This window comes from Antennarius striatus, chromosome 18 (assembly GCF_040054535.1).
Source record: "Antennarius striatus isolate MH-2024 chromosome 18, ASM4005453v1, whole genome shotgun sequence".
Lineage (NCBI taxonomy): Eukaryota > Metazoa > Chordata > Actinopteri > Lophiiformes > Antennariidae > Antennarius > Antennarius striatus.
In genome coordinates, this window is record NC_090793.1 from 13,058,846 (window position 1) to 13,081,830 (window position 22,985).

The following is a 22,985-nucleotide window of genomic DNA, read 5'->3' on the forward strand; positions in this document are numbered from 1 at the left end:
GCAGGAGGAGAGTCATGCATGAGGAGGAGGTGATGGTGGGGGCAGTGGAGGAAGAGGACGTGACATGATTCACAATCAGATCATTAACATTGAGAAACAAAATGGCCTCTTCGACATAAACACTCTCTCTCAGACGGACACCTTGCAAGAATAGTACGCGCGCGTGCACGCATGCACAAAGATTACACTCATACTCTAAATAACTAGGATTAGCTTTTTGCCCAAGCCTGCATAAAAAATACATCTAAGCAGGATTTTATCATGTATTTTGTTTATACAACAAAGGAGCTAGAATTTTACATCTTAAAAAAACTAATCCATAATTTAAGAGTTTTCACCCAGACATTATTGACAGTAAAATATGCAAAAGAATCAGTGGAGCTGTGCAACGCTGCAAAAAACAAAAACGTTTCTGGACAAACTTTAACTGGCTGTTATTCTCTGAAGTGGGTACATGCATCATTTCAAATCTAGAGCAGATTCTCAAAAACAGCATACTATGAAAATTAATAACCAAGATGAGGTATACCTTATTCACTTAGTTCTTCTGGTGGCTCTGCAAGTTAGTCTTTTAATATTATTAGTAGAAACTTGTTACATACAGTGCTGCAATACATTTGCATATCCTTGCAAAAATGAATATATTTTTTTTGTATTTTGCATAAGGTGGATATGTAGAATATTAATGTCAATCTAAATGCTAACATCTGCCATGCTATTTTGTGCTATGATTTGGATCTGTTTATAGTCTTGTGAAGCTTGTTTGCAAACTTTGGCAGAACGGAGAGAAACGTAAAATGAAGGGAATGTATAGAAGAAGAGTTCCACTACCAAATGTAATTGTAAACCATCCTGCAGGTGTTGAGGTATTTTTGGTCAGGTGGTGAGCATTAAAGTATCATCCACAGATTCAATGGCATTACAGGACAGAGGCAGTTCATGGAGATTCCACACAAACATTATTTATTTGTCAACATTCTTAAATTAATCTCATTATAAATCCATAGTGCATCAATCCTATTCAATAAAGCATGTGTCCAAAATGATTTACAGGTTAAAATAGCAGAATGATGGCTTCTATCTGACAAATCCAGCAGTAGATATCTGTAGTCACACATGATACAAAGAAAAACAAAGATATTATCTGGCACAAAGGCTCATGGGATCCAGACTGACAAATAGCCCTTTCAAAAGTGCATTACACAGCAGTCGTATATCAACGCCTTTAAACAGAAACAATAAAACAGACAATCATGTTTCACAGATGTATTTGGCAATGTGTTACTCTTACTCATCTTATTTTATGTTAAAAAAAAAAAATTTTTACTCATTGTCTAACTCATGTCATGTTAAAACTGTTACAAAGTAGTGGAAGACATTTTAGAGTTGCAAATTTCTCTACTGAATGGCAAAGCAGTGCTTTGTTATATTTATATTAGTATAAAGAACACCAACTATCACTCAAAATCCAACAAAATTGCTGCCTGAAGTTACATTTCAACAATTAATGCCTTCAAATAAAAAGGTCCACTTAAGACTGAAATATGAGTTATTTTGGGGCTTGTATTGTTTGAAAGCTGCAAGTTGAAATTCAAATTAGTTTATGCTTAACATTCTCCAGTGTGAACGTCACACAATAAAATACACAACTGTACTGAAGTACAACAACTAGAACAGCAATCAAATAAAAACAAACATTTAATCATCTTAAGGCGTCTATGACTTTTAGAATGTCATTTACAAAAATGTAAACATGACTGTTTATGTTAGGTTGGAGCAAAAACTGAAGATTTAAAGCGACAATAACTTCATTTTGATATGTGATCCCTAATTTTACCCTTAATGATTAAAGTGCTCAGTAGTGTTTGCCCCCATAGAAACACTGACTACCTCAGTTAAAGTATGTAGAGTAAAAAACATATAATTTTAGGATTGGGAAATAAACCTGTGAGGACATGGGCTAATTCCACACACATCATTTTACAGAGAATTGACATGAAACAGTTCACTAATGGCAAGTTAAAGCTGGTAAAATAAAATGTAACTAAGTGATTTTCAAACTTAAAGACGCTGAGGCAGCAAAAACAGTCAAATGTAGTCTATATAAAACTGTAACATCACTTTACACCTTCTATCCACTCATGTCTCTTTGTTTTCTTTTAAAATAAGGTGTAATGATGTTCTGGTGGATAATGTGTAATTACTGTAATATCATTTGTCAGAGACGTTACTTTACCTCTCCGGCATCTGGGTAATTTAGGCTATCGTGGGTAATACAGAGCATACATATAAGGACATGATTAATGATAATGTTGAATTTTTATAATTTCATCTCCTGAAGTACTTTTATGTTTCATGTATTTATTTTCATATTTAAGTCCAAAACAGATATTTCGGTTTAGTTATGCTCTTCATGAACCGTTTCTGGGAGTCTGTGACAAGTATTAAATGATTTACCCTTTCTTGAGGAAATGTACTTTTGACATTTTGGAGAAAGCATATCAATCCTTTTTAGACTGACTTTAAGAGACAAGAAAAAACAAGAAAAATTATTGTCAAATAACTGCAAAAGCGGCTTTGTCTCTATAAGGATGCAGTATAAAAAGAAAGTAGCTCGATCAGCAAGAGCTTAAAAAACTGAATGTTCTAACCAATAAAATATGCAACAATCCTCCAGCCACCAATGGTGGGAGTACAGTTTGTTGCCCTGATGGAAAGGTAAGTGCATGATCGCATTCAATAATTTGTTTTACTTTGTTTTCAGGTTCTGTTCAATTTCTATAGGCTGCCTTGACCTGAATTCCTCTGATGCACAACACCTCAAAATCAAGCAGATAGCTCAGGGTGAAGATTTTCAAATGTTGTAACCTTTCATCTCAACATCCGTACTCTTCCACCCACACGCGTCAGCTTGAACACCTTGAATGCTTGATTCAAAGGCAGCTTTGCACCTACTTCTCCTCTGACCCATCATATTCAAACCAGGTCAGTTCCATCGTAGACCACAGGTTTGTCTAGATTCAGATGATACAACACTTTCTTTGAGATGAATCTGTTTGAGAGGAAAGAGACGGCATTGTGTTTGCTGTTATTCCATGCATTTAGTTTCAAGGAAAACATTTGGTTTATGCTAAATAGCTACCGACCTCCATGGGACAGTGAGACTTACCTGGAGAAAGAGTTGTCAAAGATGAGTATGTATTCCCCAGGATTTCTGACTTTAAGTTCCCCCTGGATCGTCTCTTTGTGAGAGTTACAGCGCGTCAGTGGGATCAAGACCTGTGGTGGCAAAAATAGACACCATGTCTGAATTTTTTTTTTCTTCACCATAGTAGAAAAATTCTGTTTTCTTTGCAGGTGTTTGGTACAGGTCTAAGAATGACATGAGCTCGGAATAAGGAATACTGTAGTATTTTATAAAATCTAAATGCAGAACAGAATGTCCTTTCCTATTCCAACTTCCATCTAACCCTGTCTTCTGCATCCTCTTCTCTCACACCAACTACCTTCATGTCTTCCCTCACTACATCCATAAACCTCCTCTTTGGTCTTCCTCTAGGCCTCCTGCCTGGCAGTTCAAAACTCAGCATCCTTCTACCAATATATTCACTATCTCTCCTCTGGACATGTCCAAACCATCTCAGTCTGGCCTCTCTGACTTTATCTCCAAAACCTCATACAAAGACACACTCACTTCTATGGACAATTTGGGACTGGACAATTAACCTGAAGTGCACGTTTTTGGAGGTGAGACCACACCTCATCCTTTCCCAAGTGTTGTCCATGGAGTAAAGATGTACCTCTGTGTGCTTGTGACTTTTGCGTTTCTTTTCATGCTTCATCATTGTTTACGTAACTGATATACATACTCTTCCTGGGCATACTTGATTGTATATCTTCTTCTTCTTCTTTTCCTTTTGGCCGGTCCCGTTAAGGGTCGCCACAGAGTGTCATCCTTTTCAATGTGAGCTTATTTTCTGCATCCTCCTCTCTAACACCTACTGCCTCATGCCGTTCCTTACTACTGTACAGTACAGCCATCCTCTTGTCTTCTTGCCTTGTAGCTCCGTCTTCAACACCCTTTTACTAACATATTCATGATCTCTCCTCTCTACATGTCCAAACCATCGAAGTCTGCTCTCTCTAACCACGTCCAAAATATTTAGTCGAGGTGATTTGAATCCTGCTCCTAAGCTTCTAGACTTGCAGCCTTTCTATCTGCTCTCCTGCACACACAGTATATCTACCTTCCACCTGATCATCATCTCAACCATCTCCCTAGCTTTTCCTGTCATACTCCCCAGTCAAAGTTGCTATTTTCAGATAGTGGGGCTTTCCTTTCCTCTTCTCTTTCTGTCTGAGTATTTGATATCAACCTCTCCTTTGTCTTCACTTTAACCTATAGTAGCTGGATTTCCATTGATGCCTTGTAGGGTAATGGCGCCCGGGGCGCATGCCGTTAATCCGGTCCATGCCCAATCTGGTATGGAATTCTTTAGATGAACACTCACATATGTTTGGTAAGGTTTTATGCCAGATGTGCTTCCTGCCACAACCCTCCATTTATCCTGACTTGGGACCGGCTTACAGCCGACACTTATACCCCCAGTAGGGTTCCATTAAGAGTATGCGTGTCTATTGGTTGATAAAAAAAATATTTTCCCCAAAATTTTTGGTTTTTTTTTCAAGACTGGAATGAATTAAAATTATTTTAGTTATTGGGGAAAATTAGTTTGACTTCTGAGCTCAGTTACAGTATGAATTATACTTGTTTCTAAACACACTACTGTCTATTGGTTCCTCACCTTAGCCTGTTCCAGTGGTGTCTCTGAAGTCTCCTTGTAGACCACACTAAAGGAGATGCTCTTGGGTTCAGAGGTGAACGTCCAGCTGACTGTAGGACCAGGACTGCTCATAGTGAACAGGATGGTGCTGTAACAGCTTGACTTGATGAAGAGCTCTCGAGAGCCGTCTCCAAATCTTGAGATGTCTTCCACCGTGAATCGGCCAGAGAGTCTATAGCCAGAGAACAAGACAAGAGACAGCCAAGATCACAATATTGCAGTGTGGAAAATTTATTTATTCAGTTTTTCTTCTTTCCAGACATGTTATCACATCCAAAATGAAAAAAAAAAGATTAACGGGTAGAAGCCATTGGCTTGTAAGATTCCCGTCCCCTAAAAATTATTAGAATACATAATCAATGGCTGAGACAACAACACAAAAAGTGATGTCACTGTTGTTTCTTCTCTTGCTGATTCTTTAATATGAGTTTCATTTAGTTTATTTAATTCTGGATGAGAGAACCTCCAGCTGCTCCCACATCTATGAATAGCCTTATGTTTACAACTTAAACTGCATTTTTGTTATTACAGACAGTTTGAATTTAGAATTTCAGATAAAACTGTCACAACCCTAACAAGTAAGGAGTAAACACACGTGTAACTCCATGAAAACTTCTGCTCCTGCCAACAGTGACTCAATCAGTTCAACAAGATGATTTGATTTTGTGCAGCTCCCTCTGGAGACACAAAAGGTTAGTACACATTTTGTGCAACAGCATTATCCAGACTTGGTTAGATCTGTACTTTACAGTTCTTCTGCAGACAAGACACCTTAACACTTTCTTCATTGTTACTTCACAGACCTCTTCCTAATTACAACAGAAGCTAAAAAGAGGTGTCACGACACAAAAACAACTCACACTAGAACGAATGCAGTCAGACTGCAACATCCCCAGACACCCCTGAATTTAAATTTATACCCTGACCTACTTGCATAGGTCAAAATTCAAAGCTAGTGCTCTGACCTACTTTGATAGATCAAATCAGTAGCTTTGATGTGCAGTTTTACTCACAAGGGCCTTCTCCCTCGTCTATCTGGTTCCTGAGTGTACAATAGTTAAAATTTCACCTTAACCTGGTTTTTCTCAAGGTCAAGGTCATCATCTCATTTTCATCCCCTTTGCCGTCCGAGTAAAGTGCTTTTTGTTTCATCTTTCTATCAGCAACGGTTGCAAAGATATGTGGTGGACTAACGAACAGATAAACGGATGGACGACACAGACAAACAATTTACACAAATGCTGGCAATTACATCACCGTTTTGAAGCGCAATGTAATTATGCATTTATCCCTTCCCATAGTGGGACTCAGAGCAAAGATATTATTAGAGGAACACATGAAAAACTTCCTCTGAAAGGTTTGAGTCTTGTGATATACACATTTATATAATTAATTTGAAACACACGTGAGTTCTCCAGACTTCAGCAAGCAGATCTCTGCATCCTGTACTGCTGGGGTGATGTCCTCAGTATCTTCTGACGGGATATCCCCTGTACTGCCAATGCTTTGTGGAAAGATTGAAAAATTTAATATGCATTTTTTGCAGCTCAAGGAATGAGTCTTTGACATGGCTCCTATAGTACACAAAAAACACATACAGTAATCCCTCGTTACTCGCGGTTAATGTGTTCCAGGACCACCCATGAAGAGCGATATTCAGTGACATAGCAACTATTTATTTTATTATTTAAGGTAATTTAAACATTTATGAACCCTCCCCATACTGATATGAAAACACCTTGTATCTGTATTATCTTTTCTCACACTCTTATAGACTGACTATAGCACTTCTGTACAAAAGAAAAGTGTTTCTTTAATGCGCGGATGTGTGCTGCGTTCTGTGACTCTCGGAACTCAGCGCACGTATGTATCCTGTCAGCCAATAGCATGCGTGTCAGGCATCGCGTGACTACCTACTAAAAACCAACGAAGAGGTGAAGCCGGGCATCTTGAAGCGCAAATAAGTGAAGAATTACTGTATAGGATTAAAATCAGACAGTACATGTAAAGTACAGCTGCAGGAGGATTCTGCAAATATTGGTAAAATAGCTGTTTTCACAGCAATCAAAGTTAAAAAAAACATTCAACTTCGGTTCTTATTAACCTCTCATTTTATGGTTTATATCTCAGTCACCTGACAGTGAACACGTGTGATACTTACGGCTGTGCTGCCCTCTGCTGTCCATTTTCAGGAGAGCAGGCGGTAGCAAAAGAAAGCGAGTCGCTGTCAAAGACCCCACTCACTTCATCCTCTGTAATGATGTCAAAAACACCATCATCCTGTTGATCACCTTCACCTGATCCTAGAAATAAATATCAGTTACATGTTTACGATCACATTCTATATTTTACTCACACTACATTGTTCTGGGCGTCAACTGAAAACATAAAATAAAGGCAGGCTTTAAACTCAGCTTGTGTGTGTGTGTGTGTGTGTGTGTGTGTGTGTGTGTGTGTTAGTAACCTGAAATACCGGTCAAAGCTCTCCCAGCTAGCAGCAAACGACTGAAAGGTGTCTCTGGTGTGCTGGTAGTCAGTTCCTCCTGTGGGTGGCGCTCAACTATGGCGCTGTGCTGACTGTAACAGTGTGTGCAGCAGCGCTCTTTGCTGCCGCCCTGCTGGGTGCTCACGGTGTTACTGCAGCAGTAGTAGCAGAAGGGGCGCCCACACAGTCTGGAAGTAGACATGGCATGGTAGCAAAAATTTAGTCTTCTTTCTTTCATAATGTAGATTATGTTTAATGTGGAAGAAGAATTTTATAGACTATACACTGAACATATTTGAATTAAAGGTATTTTTTAAGGGAAAAGAAATATATCAGAATAGAGGAACTTCCATTTGTAACAAACTGGCCAAAAGTCATGAAACACAAGTAATAATTTTACTTTAATTTACATTAACATTCTACGTACATACTAACAATGGCGCTGGCATACAGAGTCTAAAACATACCCTTTGGTCTATTTTCTAGTTTTTGATAAAAATGTATATATGAAAAATATTCAACTGGTCATAATCTGCACTTATCCTCTACATTTTACCTTTACTTTTTTCCATTTAATTTTATACTTCATGGGATTATATCTCAGCACTGGCCTGGGAACGCCTTGGGATCCCCCAGTTAGAGCTGGTGGATGTGGCCGGGGAAAGGGAAGTTTGGGGCTCCCTGTTGAAGCTGCGGTCCCCGCGACCCAACTCCGGATAAGCAGTGGAAGATGGATGGATGGATTTTATACTTCAAACTTTTGCTTAGTGAAAGAATGTATTATGAAAAATCACTTCGGACTCTGGGTAATTGTGTTTTTGGTTTTCATGTGCAATAAAATACCATTTTTAAATTTTCGAATTTGATCGTGCATGTCTGTTTTGGCCCAATATGTCAATGTAGTAAGTTATGTGGAAATAATAACTATCTCTTCATATAGCTGAAGTTGCGCTGAAGACAACCATACCAAGCGTGGATATTTTAAATCATTTTTAACGTGGTATATAGAGAAAATATCAAATGTACCAAAAAACGGCCACAGTAGGTCAGGGGTCTAAGAATTAAGTATACTGTTATTAACTTTTAGTGTCTTCATGAGATTTATAAATTACTTTATTTCACATGACCATCTGACCTGCAGTTGTACTTGCGGAGCCACCAGCTGAACTGACTATGACAACCCAGACAGTAGTTGACATCCCTCTCCATCTCCTCATCTCGCAGTTTCTGCTCAAACTCCAGGGCATCCGTCTTCTGCCAGAGTGCATCCTTCTCCCTACAGAGAGCATCAGTTATCTTTGTACATGCAGTTTAATTCATATTGCAATTGATTGCAAGTGTGTTTGAATCCAGAAAAAAAAAAGAAATCTAGGTAACACCTTGATTTTTGCATATAAAAACCAAATTATCCTCACAAATAAAAACTAAACTAGGACCAAACACTAACACAGTAAGGCTAATAATTAGAATATCAATAATACCTGATCAATTCGACAAGCCTTTCTTCTAAATTGATTTTCGTGCGGTAAAGGTCATCAAGTTCGGCAGCTGTCCTTAGATCAAAGTTCTGTTTGTCCTGTGTGACTCTCCGTAGATTTTCTCTCATCTCCTGACATGACTTCTGAGCAACTGCCAGACCATCCTCAGACCTGAATTCATATAAACACAGGCAAGTTACTGATTTGTCCAAACAGGACTGGATTCCTCAAGTAACATTTGGCCTCACAGTTATATTAGGTTTCATTTTAAGAACACTAGACAGTTAGCAAAATGCCTCGGTAAGTCTTATAAAAGACATCCCAACCAACAACAACAAAAAAGATAAGAACCTTTTTCGTACAGAGCTGTAATTTAGTCCAGAATGTGTGAGCATGAATACTGTATCTCACCTTGATAAATTCTCTTTCAGATGGATTATTTCGTCTTCTTGCTGCTGGATGAGATTTTGAGACTCAGCCATCTGGATGTTTTTCTCTTCAATCTGTTGGCAATATCTCTGATTTTCAGCCTGCAGTCGATACAGCAAAGAAGGAAATTATTTCTGGTTCTTAGTGATTGTGCTTGTGACCACAATGTTGTGATTACTTCAACTGCTGATACTTAACTGGACTTCATTATCAGGTCTGGATGCACGAAGGCATAGAGCTGTACACGCATGCATTTAGTAAACTGTGTTTAATAGTTTAAGATTCATTTAGTCACTTTAAACAGTTTAGAGTTATTATTCTTCACTGTTCAACTGTAATGTGAAACAACTTTAGATTTTGTTGCTGATTGCAGGACCTGAATAACCAGAATATCAAACCATGTTCCCACCTCCAGTTGTTCAAGTTTCTTTTCCACGTTGTCCATTTTCTCCTGCTCCTGTGTCAGCAATAATTTCACTTCCTGTAACTCTTGAGTCACAACCTGATTGAGAACAACCATGGACTGATCAGTTGATTTACTGGCATTGCAAGCATTGCAGAATGTTCACAACAAGGGTAACTTGTATTCCCAAGAAAAAATAATAGAATAGTTTATCAGAAGGTGTTCTTTAGACTTCCAGACATGTAATATTCTTTCACTTTCGGTTGGACTTTAAATGGATTTTTTTGAATAATGTAAGTAATGTCATGAAAATACATTGCTAACAAATATAAACGTAAGTATTACATTGTAGCAATACTTTCTTTTGTGATACTGTATTGATTGTCAATGCTTTATCAATGGTGTACACACAAAAAGGGCTTTAAACATTTATCTGGGCAGTAATCTTTTTTTTAGTTGTCTTTTGCACTCTAAAGAAATGTCAACTGAGACAAGAAGAAATGTCATAGCATAGTATAAATACAGACAGCACAGGCCAGTGTGTTGTGACTAACCTCAAACTGGCTGCTGTGGTTCATGGATTGGCTATTTAGTTGGTGGTGGAGGGCCTGAATCTTCTCATGATTTGCCTCCTGCACAGCTTCAGCCTCTTGCTGGGCCTTGCCCAGTTTTTCCTGAAGCTCTTGCTCGGTTGCAAATAATCTCTCCTCATTAGTGAGCTGATCGAGCAGTCGCAGGTTCTCCTGACGTAGCTGCTCTATGCAGACATTCAGCCTTTCTGCCTCCTGAGTTGCCTCATCCTCCAGTTCTTGCAGCTTTGTTGACAAGTCCTCCCAGCGGAGACGTGCCTCTTCATTCTCAGCAGTGAGCATACACACATGAACACCGAGTTCAGCTGTTTCTGTGTTTGCTCTATGGAGGGCGTCTCTGGACTCAGTGTTCTCCAGATACAAGGCATCGTAACACAGCTTCAGTTTATTGAACTCCTCTGCTGAGGCCCTTACCTGTGCAGCTAGACTTGCTCGAGCCTGTGCTTCTCCGTCACGTTCACGGATTAAAATCTCTTCTCGCTCCTGGGATCTTAGAATCTCATCCAGATGTCGGCGGTTCAGTTCCTCTACTTGGGATTTAAGTTGATCTGTTAAGTCACGGAGGTCTTCCCTGGAGGACTCTGTCAACTCTTGCAGTGCCTGAACTTTCATCCTCTCCTCTGTTCTTGCAAGAAGCTGAGCCCTGAGGTCCACGACCTCTTCCTGGAGCCTTTCTACCTCTCTTAGGTTGTGTTCTAGTTGAGCCTCAGCTAAAACTAGCTTGAAAGGGGACTCTTTGGTTTCCACTGAAGATGTCTGATGCTCATCTTCAAGTTTTTGCATTTTTTCATTGTTCTCTGCAGCTCTTTTTACATTGTTCATTTCCCCAGTCATGCTCTCCAGCTCCTCAACTCTAGCTTGCAGAAGCCCACATTTGATAACCTGGTCTTTCAGTTTAAGATTGCTTTCCTGAAGTTTTTCAAGTAGTTCTCCTTGGCTTCTTTGAGACACTATGAGGTTCTGCTCTAACTTAGTGTTTTGGGCAATGAGTGAGTCCATTTCTAGTTGAGTTGTGGTTAACAGTTTCTTCATTGAGGAGTGAACCTCAAGAAGCTCCTTGTACTCCTGCTCCAGCATCTTTATTTGAGAATCAGACATTTCTTTCTGGATTAGGATCTTCTGGAAGGTCTCCTCTAAATGCAGATTTTCATCCAGAAGCGCCTTCTCACGATCTTTCACACACATTTTTGAAGCCTGTATTCTGTCCTTCAGATGTTTCTCTGAGGCTCTCAAAAAACCTACTTGTTCTAACAAAGCCTCCCTGCTCTTGGTTAGCTCTGTGATGCTGCTCTCACTTTTTTCAACTGTTTGCAGTAGATTAGCATTCATTTCAATATAATAGTTGCATTTGCTTTTATAGTCCTCAGGGTTATCTAGTTGATTACAGGTATCCTCACCGTCATCTATCCTAGAGCTCAAACTTTTGTTCTCAAAATTTAGCTTCTCTAACTGCTCCTCTAAATGCTTGATTCTTTCGGAACTGACGGCTAGCTCTTTGTCTCTGTTTTTAAGAGTTGTTCTTATATCTAGGAGATGACTCTCAAGTTCCTCATTCAGGCTAGCACTCATGCTATATCTCTGCATTTCCTCCTCTCTTTCCTCCTGCAATCTTCTCCTGAGGTCCTCTGCCTGCCGCTCTCTGCACTCCAGGGATTCTTGTAGAAACTGAAGTTGGGCTCTCAAGTTCCCCGTCTCCTTTTCTTTCAAAGTCAGAGCCCCCTCAATTCGACTGACTGCACTTTGGAGATCCTCCAGTCGTTGAAGGGCTTCCTCACGTTCCACAATCGCTCCAGCTTTGACTTCAGCCAGCTTTTCTTCATTGTTTTGCAACTCCTCTTGCTTGATTTTTAGTTCTTGCGATAGTCTCTCAATATGTCTGGCTCTATCTTCAGCTTCTCTCTTTGCCTCCAGCCTCTCCTCCTCTATTGTCTTCAGTTTATCCAGGAGTTCTTGAATTTTCCAGGCTGAGTCGCAGTAGCTAGTTGTTTGTTGCCCCTTTTCTTTAAGTGTCTCATCCAACTTACTGAGAAGTTCCATGTTTTTGTTCTCAGCAGTTGTGAGTCTGTCTCGAAGTTCACTGTTTATTGCTTCCCTGGAGGTTTCTTTAGTCTTATGACCATTAGTTTTTTGTTTACTTTGAGATTCAGTAGACACTGAATGGCAAGGAAGCTTCTTAGCTTCTAATAACTGGTCTTGAAGTTCTTGAACCACATCTTTCAGTTCAGCAGCCTCTTTACCTAAAACCTGAACCTGGACCAGAAGCTCTTGCTGCCTAAGCTCAGACTGGTCAAGCTCAATACGGAGGTTCTCTGCAACAGAACATGAAGGTTCCCCTAGTTCACCAAATAGACTGTGACTCAGATCTGACACTGGAAGAACTTCCTGTGCCTGGTCAGTAAAAAGAAGATGACACAGGTCAGCCAATTTAAAATCCAAGTAGTCATTTTAACGTTTTGTGCACAATTAGTTGCATAGTTTTTGCATTCACATATATGTGTACCTGTGAATGTGCGTAACTGCTAACAAGGCTGTTAATGCTGGAGCATCGACTGGGAGGCTTCCACAGGAAAGCTGATGAGGCCCTTCCTAATGTTCGCCTTTGAGATAATTAGACACAGAATAGGACTTTCAAAACCTGACAATTGAAAAAAGTCAAACAAGAAAACATTCTTTAAAACAAAGTTTAGTTCCTAAATAAATTTAAGCTTAGATAAAAAGGAATCTAAGAGGTGCTATAGAAGCACCAATTATTCTTTATTTCAGTTCATCTTTGTCAAAAGAAGGTTCTGTTACCAAAATACATTAATATTGAATACATATATACATATTTGGGTGGGTGAGCTGCCACTCTGCTTTCCGGAGAGCTCCACCGCTATACATCACCCTGGCAGGGCTCTGTGAAGTACGATGGCAAGGCAATAGCGAAACAACAGTAGGCAACCACCAGTGTTCCCTCTAAGCAGAGCAGTGCGCAATTGCACAAATAAATTTCAGTATAAACGTATTAAATAATGTCTAATAGTAGACCTAATCTAATTAATTAGACGAATAATATTGTTTTCTGTACCATTTTGCATTGTAACTCAGTGAGTGACAGTTTGTCACTGACAGGACACCTGGAAACTGACAATGATACGATAAGGTTCACTTACGCTACGCAGCCAATCATGGAATTCACAGTGCTTGCATGTGCGCCCTGCCTATATGCGCCGTGCAGGTTAGCTAGCTAACGACAGTGATACGGAGTTAATAAACGCAAACGCTAACCCCCATCATGGTAAAACGAACGGGCAGTGACACATCCACTCACTAAAACAATACAAAAAAGAAATGTGGCTCTTTTAAATTGGAATGGCTGTCGCATACTTCAACAAGTATTGAAACTGGGTGACTTTTTTTTTTAATATACTTTAATAATCCCAAGGGAAATTCAGGAGAATGAGTGAGAAAGGTCTACTCTGCAAAACGTGAAGTGAAGCCAAAGTAGCAAGTGAGTTTTCAGAGGTAAAAATGTGGGCTGAATGAAAGTTGGAAAACCTCTAGAGTCTCATTCATTAGAAAAGTCATTTGAAAGCTGTTGGAATTGTATGAAGAGTCAAGATGGACAGGGAATTGGTACATTATTGCAGGAGAGTGCAAAAGATGTTCTATCAGTCCATCGTCTCCAGTGTGGTGTGGTACGGCATTGTGTGTTGGGGTGGTGGCCACCCTGTCATAAGCTTTTTCCAGATCTACAAAAACACAATGCAGCTCCCTCTGGCCTTCTCTGTACTTCTCTATCAACATTCTCAAAGCAAATACTGCATCTGTAGTACTCTTTTTTGGCAAGAAACCATACTGCTGTTCAAAAATGCTCACTTCTGCCCTTAGTCTAGCTTCAACTATTCTTTCCCATAACCTCATTGTATGGCTCATCAGCTTTATTCCTCTGTAGTTGCCACAACTCTGCACATCTCCCTTGCTCTTAAAAATGGGCACCAGCACATGTCTCCATTCCTCAGGCATCTTCTCTATCTAAGATCCTGTTGAACAACCCAGTCAGAAACTCTACTGCCACCTCTCCTGGACACTTCCATACCTCTACAGGTATATCATCAGGACCGACTACCTTTCCACTCTTCATCCTCTTCAATGCCCTCCTCACTTCATCCTGACTAATCTTTGTTACTTCCTGGTCCACAACAGCCCTTTTCCTTGTTCATCAACGCTTCAAAGTACTCTTTCCATCTTCCCATCACACTACTGGCACCTGTCAATAGACTTCCATCCCTATCTTTAATCACCCTAACCTCCTCCTTCCCATTTCTGTCTCTCTGTCGTTCGTACCTGTATAGATCAGTCTCTCCCTCCTTACTGTCCAACCTAGCCTACAAGTCATCATAAGCCCCTTGTTTGGCCTTTGCTACCTCTACTTTAACATCTACCTTAACATAGGTTTGATATGCTACGGAGGATATTGCGGTTGAAGGATGGTGTTTTGGGTCTTGAATATTCACTCCGCCCCTCTCATACACACTAAAAGCACAGCGTGAACTACACACCCTGGTATCCACTCACTTGTTACAAGACACATCTGCCGGAGAATTGCATTGCATTGTCTTATACTGATAAGATTTAAGAAGAAAATAATGAAGTGATGCACAACCGCAACAAAAAAATTCGCTGAAAGAAAAAGTGAGAGCTTTTAGAAGTGCTGATGTGAGGAACAGTGATCAACTCTCACACATCATCGGCACCCACCGGCACTTCAACACACTCAAGTAAAAAAAAGAGAAAGAGCTGTGAACGTGTAGAGTGATCAGATAATTAAGTGTTACATGAAATATCCAAAATTACTTCAACACAATTTTTCATTAGCTGCATTAGACCAGTGATTCATCTTAATTACTCAGAAGTAGTGCACTCAAATGTGTTTTTTGAGCTGTGAAAGTAATTGTTGGACTGTCCCTTGATGACATATCAATGTTGGTGTTCATATTAACATTTCTTATCAAATCGAAAGGATGAAAGCTAAACAATCCATGTTTTGGATCTCCCAAAGTCTTACAAGGTAATCAATATATTCCTTAAATAATTATGTTAATACGGTCAAGCCAGGCGTTTGTGACCCACTCACAGACACAGAACACTAATTATGCAATAATTGCATTGAGCTTGGCATTTTTTAGAAAACTCATCTGCTTTTGGTAGCTGTGCTACTAATTGTGTTACACGAAGGAGCAAAAAGAGCAAGGATCGTATTACTTTCCACACATCAGTACAGTATTTAGTTTGTGTTTTTTTACAGATTAAGAACATGAGGCAGCATTGCATTAGCAGTTAGATGCTGGTATCTACAAAGTACAGAACTAGCTGAGCTGCCGTTATTGTGGGTTACCTATTAGACATACAGACAAGATATAACCACCAAATACTTTTAATAAGTTACTATACTATTTTATAGCTCATGGGTGACACTAAAGTGATGATAGCACTAAAGAAAATCTGTTGACATTTCCCTGACATCTCACCACTAAAAGAAAAGACAAAGGTAAGATTACAGTCACACACTCTTCAGTGTTGAAAATAAATTTGCAGTCACATTAAATATTTTATCATTGACAAAGCTATAAAATTTACACTTATAACGTTATTTACCAATAATACCTAACCCCTTAACCAAAAGTGTTTTGTTTTTTTTAGTCATACTTTTTGCTGAACAAATGGATGTAAAATGACAATAACGAAAGCGTGTAAAGATAATTCCATAGATGTTACCTTGCAAAATGTGGCCAATCAGCATCAAGGTCGTAACCTCTGGCTGCCACATCATACTGAATCTGGTTGAGCTCATAAAGATTGTTGATAATGTCAGCTGTGAGGTTGGACTTTAGGAAGGGACTTCGGGCATAATACCAGTCACTGCATAAAAATAACACAAACATTAATACATAAAACACAATAATGAGGACAAAGATACACAAAACCCTTTTAAACGCCTGTTCAAAGTGGGATTGCAACAGCTTTACTCCACACAGACAGTGTATAAAGGCGGCAAAGGTGTCAGTGTTTGTGTAGATCTGCTACTGTGACAACCGCTAAGGAAAGAATGGAATTGAGTCTGACATCTGTACATGCGGCAATAAGACAGGAAGTGATTGTGACCCTTTGACAACAGATTATATGTGTGGCCAACAATTGAGAGAAGTGAAATGCAGCTAGTAGCGGTGCACAATTATACTGAAGAAGAAAATAATTATTTATTTTACACAAGCATTGGTTTGATCACTGTAAACAAATAAAGATGCAGTAATGGACGGTGCTGTTATATGGTCTACGTGTAAACAGAATGCTTAAAACAATTAGACACTTTTAGTTTTTAGAATGAATACTATCTGTGGAAATAAGCTATTGAACACAAATTTACATCATCTCGGTTACAAAACAATAATGAATCATCTGAATAAAGAGCAAAGATCAAGCTCATGTGAGCTTTAGATGGATTAGTAGGTGGATTTTTTTGGCACACATGCAGATGCACACACACATGACACAGACAATGTCAGAGAGACAGCCTTCAGGCTCACCTGTCCCACTTATCATTCATAAAAGGTTTCATGTTTATCCTGGTCAATTAAATGCAAAAAAAATTAAATTAAAAAAAAAGTGTGGAAAGTGTGAAGTGGAAGTTGAGCATGGGTTTCACTTTATGGAAAAGCAGAAATAAGACATAAATCCGGAAGAGAGTAAAAAAAAAAGTGTGTGTGTGTCTGACCTCGTTACTTTCTGGTTTATGAGGCACTGCTGCAGTGTGTCAGCAAGACGCTGGTGAACAAGAGAGTAGCGGATGAAGGCCCTTCCTTTCCCCAGTGACGTCTTCAGCTGAGGACACAACATTATGCATTTAAGTCAGGAACATCTTCCAGAAACAAATGAATCTGACTGGTAGTTTCACAGACATTTATGACAAACCAGCTCAATTTTCAGCTTGTTCACAGTTTACAAGGAGCAGAGGCATCTTACATTTTGTAACGTCAAGCAAATGAGTGGAATGGTTTTAGAATTTGGATCTTATGGAAATGAAATTGTTGCCATTTCATTCATGTTTCTAAGCAACTAAATTGTTATGAATTCTTGCATCTTATGATGAATTAGTTTAGTGTTGCTCCACTTTCCAAATCCAACTTCAGCCTCTGACTTTAGCTTTCACACTCACAAGCATATATTAAGTGTTTAGTCTTGTATAATCTAGTCTAGACAAACAACAAGAGGAAGCGCCTTCTTTCAGAGTAATCGCTACTTAAATGTGGAAAGGCTGAAACTTTAAGGACAGTAAAAGCAATCTTCAGTGTCTTGTTGCAATTTGTCAAAATAAATGACACTTAAGGATGTTCAAGCTTAGGGGTCATCACAGCACACACACTAAATGTTATGTGTCGTCTGGATGGACAGTCTCTCCAATCCATAAGCAGATGGAGGGATATAGGTGAGAGCACACACTCTCAGAGCCAACATACGGACACCAGCTGGAGGTGTCTCTCAGTGTCTGACACACAAGAAAAAAAGAATGGTAGAGACTAAAAGTAATATTTTCAGTAAGAGTACGGTAACTTACGATTTGTAACAAGTAATGAGCAGCCCAGTTGATAATGCAACAATCTGACAATGATCAATGTTTTGTAACTCGCTGTTGAAAATTTAAAAAACAAATTCTTTGCTAAATAGCCATCTGTCACACTTGAGGTCCTGCTATTCTTATTCAGTAATTGTAATTGGCCGCATCATGTTGAATACCTCTGAAGATGTTTTTCCTAGAAAATCTGGATAATCAATTATAAAAATTATTGAAAGCAATGAATAGTTGCCCAAAAAAAAGGAGTCTTTGCTATTCTTTCTTATTATAATAAATTTTAAGAGCCCTGGTCTTAAAAGAAGATATGCGATTACCTTGGGCTCTGACTAGCATGTAACAAACATATCAATTACTTTAATTGAGATAAAAATATCAAATTATTTTTTCAAGGTAGAATGCCAACAAAAAAACCGCAGAAGGCTGGAAGACAAGGAAGAAAAGTCATTACAGTCTTGACACACACGTTTCTATTTTCAAAGGATCGCTGATGATCATTGAATACCTTCTAAGAGGAAAAACCTGAAATAATTAATGATGAAAACAATAAGGTAACTGACAATAAAAATGTTGAGTGTTTAGACATTTTATAAATGTTTCATGCACACTTTTGAGATGAAATACTAAACTAGAATGCTTAAGCATCTGCTTTAGACTGAACTTTTATTCACTAAGCAATTAATCAAATTAAAAGTCAGCGTTTGTGTAACGACCATAATAACTGGTTGTAGCAGCCATATTACACACGTCAAAATCAAAGGTCAATTAAACATTCTAAAAACTAGGACTATTTTGACAATGGGTATTCCAGTGTAAAGCTCACCTTGATAAATTCCCAGAACATAAAGTGAAAAGTTTAGTCCAACAGCTAATAAATTAGTAGCACTGAGTCTTACTGTTCCAGGTTGAGCAGGAGATTAGTGACATGGTTAGAATCACTATGAATGCATTGCACGCTATGCCAGGCCAAGGCACCAAAGATGACTGTGTGTGTGTTGCTTGGGAGGATTACCTCAGGGATGGACTTGACAAAGCGGATGCCATCATTAGCTCCTTTGATCTTAATCAGGCAGTCACAGAAGTAGTCCCAGTAGTCTTTTCTCAGGCCAAGAAAAGTTGTCTTCTCCTTCAGGTCAAACTAAGAAACACACATCATCTCATCATTGCATCAGCCATCACTGTATCCGGCAAAATGTATCGAACAACAGGTATTTTGGTTTGCATGAAAGTTCTCTTCAAACATAATTAACCTTGAAAACTACTGCATATAATATCCATGTGGAGTGGAGAAAATAATTAATTTGTGTGGGTGGATAAAGAAAAACAAATGTTTATACGGATGATATTAGGGCTCATCTGCATTACAAATAAAGACACGGCTAAGAAATTTCCTTCATTGTGGATATTGAGAATGTCATATTTTGATACTCCCACTTAATCATCCATACTGTCCATATTTGTTTCACAGTGCACTTGGCTCAATCCTATTAATATGCAGAATTGCTCAAATAGATATGGATGATAAGCTTGTTTCACTAAAATTGTCTGAAAAGCTTTAGTCATCCAATATTGTACAATAAAAAGAGAAAAAAAAAATCTAGAACTTTTCAATCACTTTCCTGTATTATAAATCACCTCAGAACACAAGTAAGAGTTATTTCTCACAGGAACACACTTTTAAACACAAACAGAACCATCCCGACAACTTTTACATCTTAATTTTATTCTCAAATTTTGCTGTATACAATGTTGTCATGTAATACCACACCTGTAGCAGGTATTCTAGTTTATAGAAGAACTTGTGCAGGTTGGTGCTGTCATCGGTGATGGGTTCACCACTCTCTTTGTGTTCTTTCCTCATCTCTAACACTGCATCTAAACAACACAGTAACAGCATTGTAAACAAATGCACACATAAACATCAAGTCATGTCCGTGTATGTAGATACAGGGAAAACAAAAACTATCACAGCTTCTCATGTAAACACAAACAAACAAAACTACATGACTTGTATAGAACTGGAAGAGATGGAGTGTGTACTACAAACAGCTTACCATGCAGTTCTCTGATTATCCTCTGCAGTTGATTATCTCCAGCTGATGAGGCCATTGCAAGATTAGGGCAGTGATTTCCAGAATTCTGCATGAGCGATTAAAATAACAGAGATTATTACCCTCACAGTATTAACACTTACTATAATCCAGGAACTGAAGAACACACCTGGAAGGAAAATAATTACATAAGACACATGACAGTAAAAAATACATTATGGCTAATACACAAAAACAGGACTGTCCTACATTACTTTTGCATCGGTTAAATAATTCTATTTGGCAATGATCACACTCAATGTGTTAAGAAATGACACAAACTAAGCATTCCAGGTGGATTCATGGATTTAATTCGGTGACACGTAAGAAACCACAGAGGCTCGGTAAAAGTTAGCAACGCTCGCCCACCGTCAGAGGAGCTTCGGTATTTACATGATGACAGGTGGAAGCGCATGATGGCAGAGACAGCCTCCACAGCAGGTGCTTCTGACAAAAGACGCATTTACTGTCAACTACCAGGACCATTACAAAACAGCAAAGTTGTCTCATATCACTGTCAAAAGACAATAACAACAGCAATAATCCCTGACAGTCATCATTTAGTCAATGCTGGCGAGAGCACCTGCTCTGAGCACTTCCATTTCCTGCTCGTATTTCATGTAGGTTAATGATATAAACCGTCTCTATTTAGTTTAGTCTGTTAAGTAAATGAAAAAAAAATAAAAAAATTTCCAGATTAAAGTAACATTTTGAAATACACGTACGTGATTAGTAAAATTGTCCAGACTGTCCAGTTTGTAGATGATACAGCAGAAACTTGCTACCGCAGGGGGCGGGCACTGGGAGTGATTGACAGTCCCCACGGATAAATCGCTTCCTGCTACAGCGAAGACTAGTCATAGTTTGGTTGAGGTTGAGGGTAGAACGATAAGTAAACAGAATGCAGATGAGTGTTTCATGTTTGATGTTAAATATGTTATGAAGTATGGCATGAGAATATCAATAAGAAACCATGTTGTGACGGTGTTTTAAATCTATATCTGGTTAAATTTGCACCGTTGACCTTTTGAAATACCCATGATAATTACTCGAGTAGACCGGTAAATCTTAAATATTTGTACATAATTAATTTTAAGCGTTTACACTAATTCTATTTCGTTCCGCTAATAAGATTTTATTAAATGCTGATCAAAATATAACTTAGAAAGACACCTTTTCATTATTTAGATAACTGTGATCACCACCTGGTGATTAGGTTTTTATTTATGTATAGACTTGACCTAAAACGCATTTTGTGATCTTTGAGAAAATTATATAAAAAAAATTAATCCCAAAATACCAAACATACCAAACATAAAATGCTTAATATTTGTCTGATTTTTAATCCTTAAAATTTCATATCAACCTGATACCCTGTACTGGATGTAAGTGGATGGCGCGCAAAATTAGAAGAATCCCATGCTTGTACTTGAAATGATGATCTGCTTTACACCATAACTTATAAGAAGTATGTCGCGATAACCACTGAATAATGTATAGCTCACCTTTCTTTTTCTGGATGCTTTTCTTTTTGTGCTAGTGATTCATTCCTTTTGCGATATACAGTAGATTTAACCATTGTTTTTGCACTTCCAATATGATATCATATTATTTCTTTAGTTCAGTGAATGTAAAGCTCACTCTTTTGTAAACCTCACCTTTGGTTGGCTTGGCAATTTTCCTTTTGTGCTTGGCATTCATTGGCTCTGGCTAAGTAGTACTTCTCTTTTTGTGATGCAATCCTTTAATCTCTTTCAGTAGGAGTTTCACACAGAATACATTGCCATTTTCTGTCACGTTCCCTCTGTTTGTGATCTCTACAAAACACAAAAAGCATAGTAATAGCCATGACATTTTGAATGACTGTGAACAGCATTAATTTATTTATTTATTTATTTATTTGATGGCTAATGACAGACATCTTTCGTTGATAGGCTTTAACCCACTGAATGTATAGCATACTTTTTGCATACCCCACCTTTCCTTTTCTTGGCGATTTTCCTTTTGTGCTTGACATTCAATTGTTCTGGCTAAGTAGTACTTCTCTTTTTGTGACACAATCCTTTCCTCTCTTTCAGTCGGAGATTCACTCAGAATTTGTTGTCGTTTTCTGTCTCGTTGCTGCTGTTTGGACTTTCTGCTCAAAAACATGAAGATTGTTGCACACAGTTATGACGCTCTAAAATTATGTCAACTGGGAAGTCAATGTATGGTTATTTCTTCTCCTAACATAGCAGATGCCTTATGCCATATTGTTCACGTGATTCCATCTGGCAGATGTGTCGTGATTAGTTGGGCGCCGTGATTGGTTGGGCGCTTGATTGTCAGTGATACCATGACAGCGTGACAATTTTTCAAGTGAGCTTTTTCAAATACATAGGTGGGGCGATTAATATGATAATACTGTGTAATTACTATGTCAGCAAGAGTAGGCTTATGATAGCAAATCTTAAAAATGCATGAATTCAGTAAATAATGGTCAGTATTAGCAAGCCTTATTTGTAAGGGAACCCATCTTGTAATTGGCACTGTTGAAAATAAGTGATCCCACAGAGAGCAGATCTGAAAAAAAGTCTTTGATTTCTGTTCACCTTTGAGGTTGGTAATTCTGAAACTCCTAGTTCAGCTTCCCTGTGAAATTTGCGTGAAGGACTCTGATGCATGCACAACCTTAGTGCAGGTATAGTACATTTTCTATCATTTACTGTTAAATCATATCTCTCATAAGGTAAGGTTAGGCAACAATGAAGTTGAAGTTTACAATGTTTTGTCTTGTAAAATTATTGCTTGTTTTCATAAAATATTTGTAATGTGTGAAATGTACAGACAGTACAGTAAAAAAGGGAAGCAGTCACATAATAGTACACATTTTTAATATCAGCAATAATAATACAAATGAAATTTCTGTTGAAATAAATTAGGCTTGCATTGTATACTATTTGAAATATTTGGTTACTTTTTTGCTTATGATACACATAGTCAAGCTGAAAATTCCAGTCAGTACAACTCAGTGACATCCTCACATTCACACTCGTAACAGCAGAAATACAGCCCTGG

The 22,985-nt window shown here is 38.4% G+C and overlaps 1 protein-coding gene across 3 annotated transcripts; it reads right to left on the reverse strand.

Moving 5' to 3' along the window:
* Positions 1-953: 953 nt before the first annotated feature.
* fyco1b (FYVE and coiled-coil domain autophagy adaptor 1b) lies at positions 954-20,715 on the reverse strand. 3 transcript variants are annotated; one of them, XM_068341630.1, is made up of 18 exons: positions 20,654-20,715; positions 19,893-19,977; positions 19,607-19,713; positions 18,851-18,976; positions 16,984-17,090; positions 15,987-16,130; positions 12,730-12,826; positions 10,194-12,617; positions 9,646-9,738; positions 9,219-9,337; positions 8,811-8,978; positions 8,465-8,605; positions 7,318-7,517; positions 7,006-7,147; positions 6,250-6,348; positions 4,806-5,016; positions 3,170-3,279; positions 954-3,052 (listed from the first exon to the last, which is right to left on the reverse strand). In XM_068341630.1, the coding sequence occupies exons 2-18, from the start codon at positions 19,945-19,947 to the stop codon at positions 2,977-2,979; spliced, it is 4,419 nt and encodes a 1,472-aa protein (XP_068197731.1). In that variant the 5' UTR covers positions 19,948-19,977; positions 20,654-20,715; the 3' UTR covers positions 954-2,976. The 3 variants fall into 3 exon arrangements, with proteins under 3 accessions (XP_068197731.1, XP_068197730.1, XP_068197732.1); XM_068341629.1 differs by having other exon boundaries at positions 7,309-7,517; XM_068341631.1 differs by lacking the exon at positions 20,654-20,715 and adding an exon at positions 20,298-20,402 and having other exon boundaries at positions 7,309-7,517.
* Between the last annotated feature and the right edge of the window lie 2,270 nt (positions 20,716-22,985).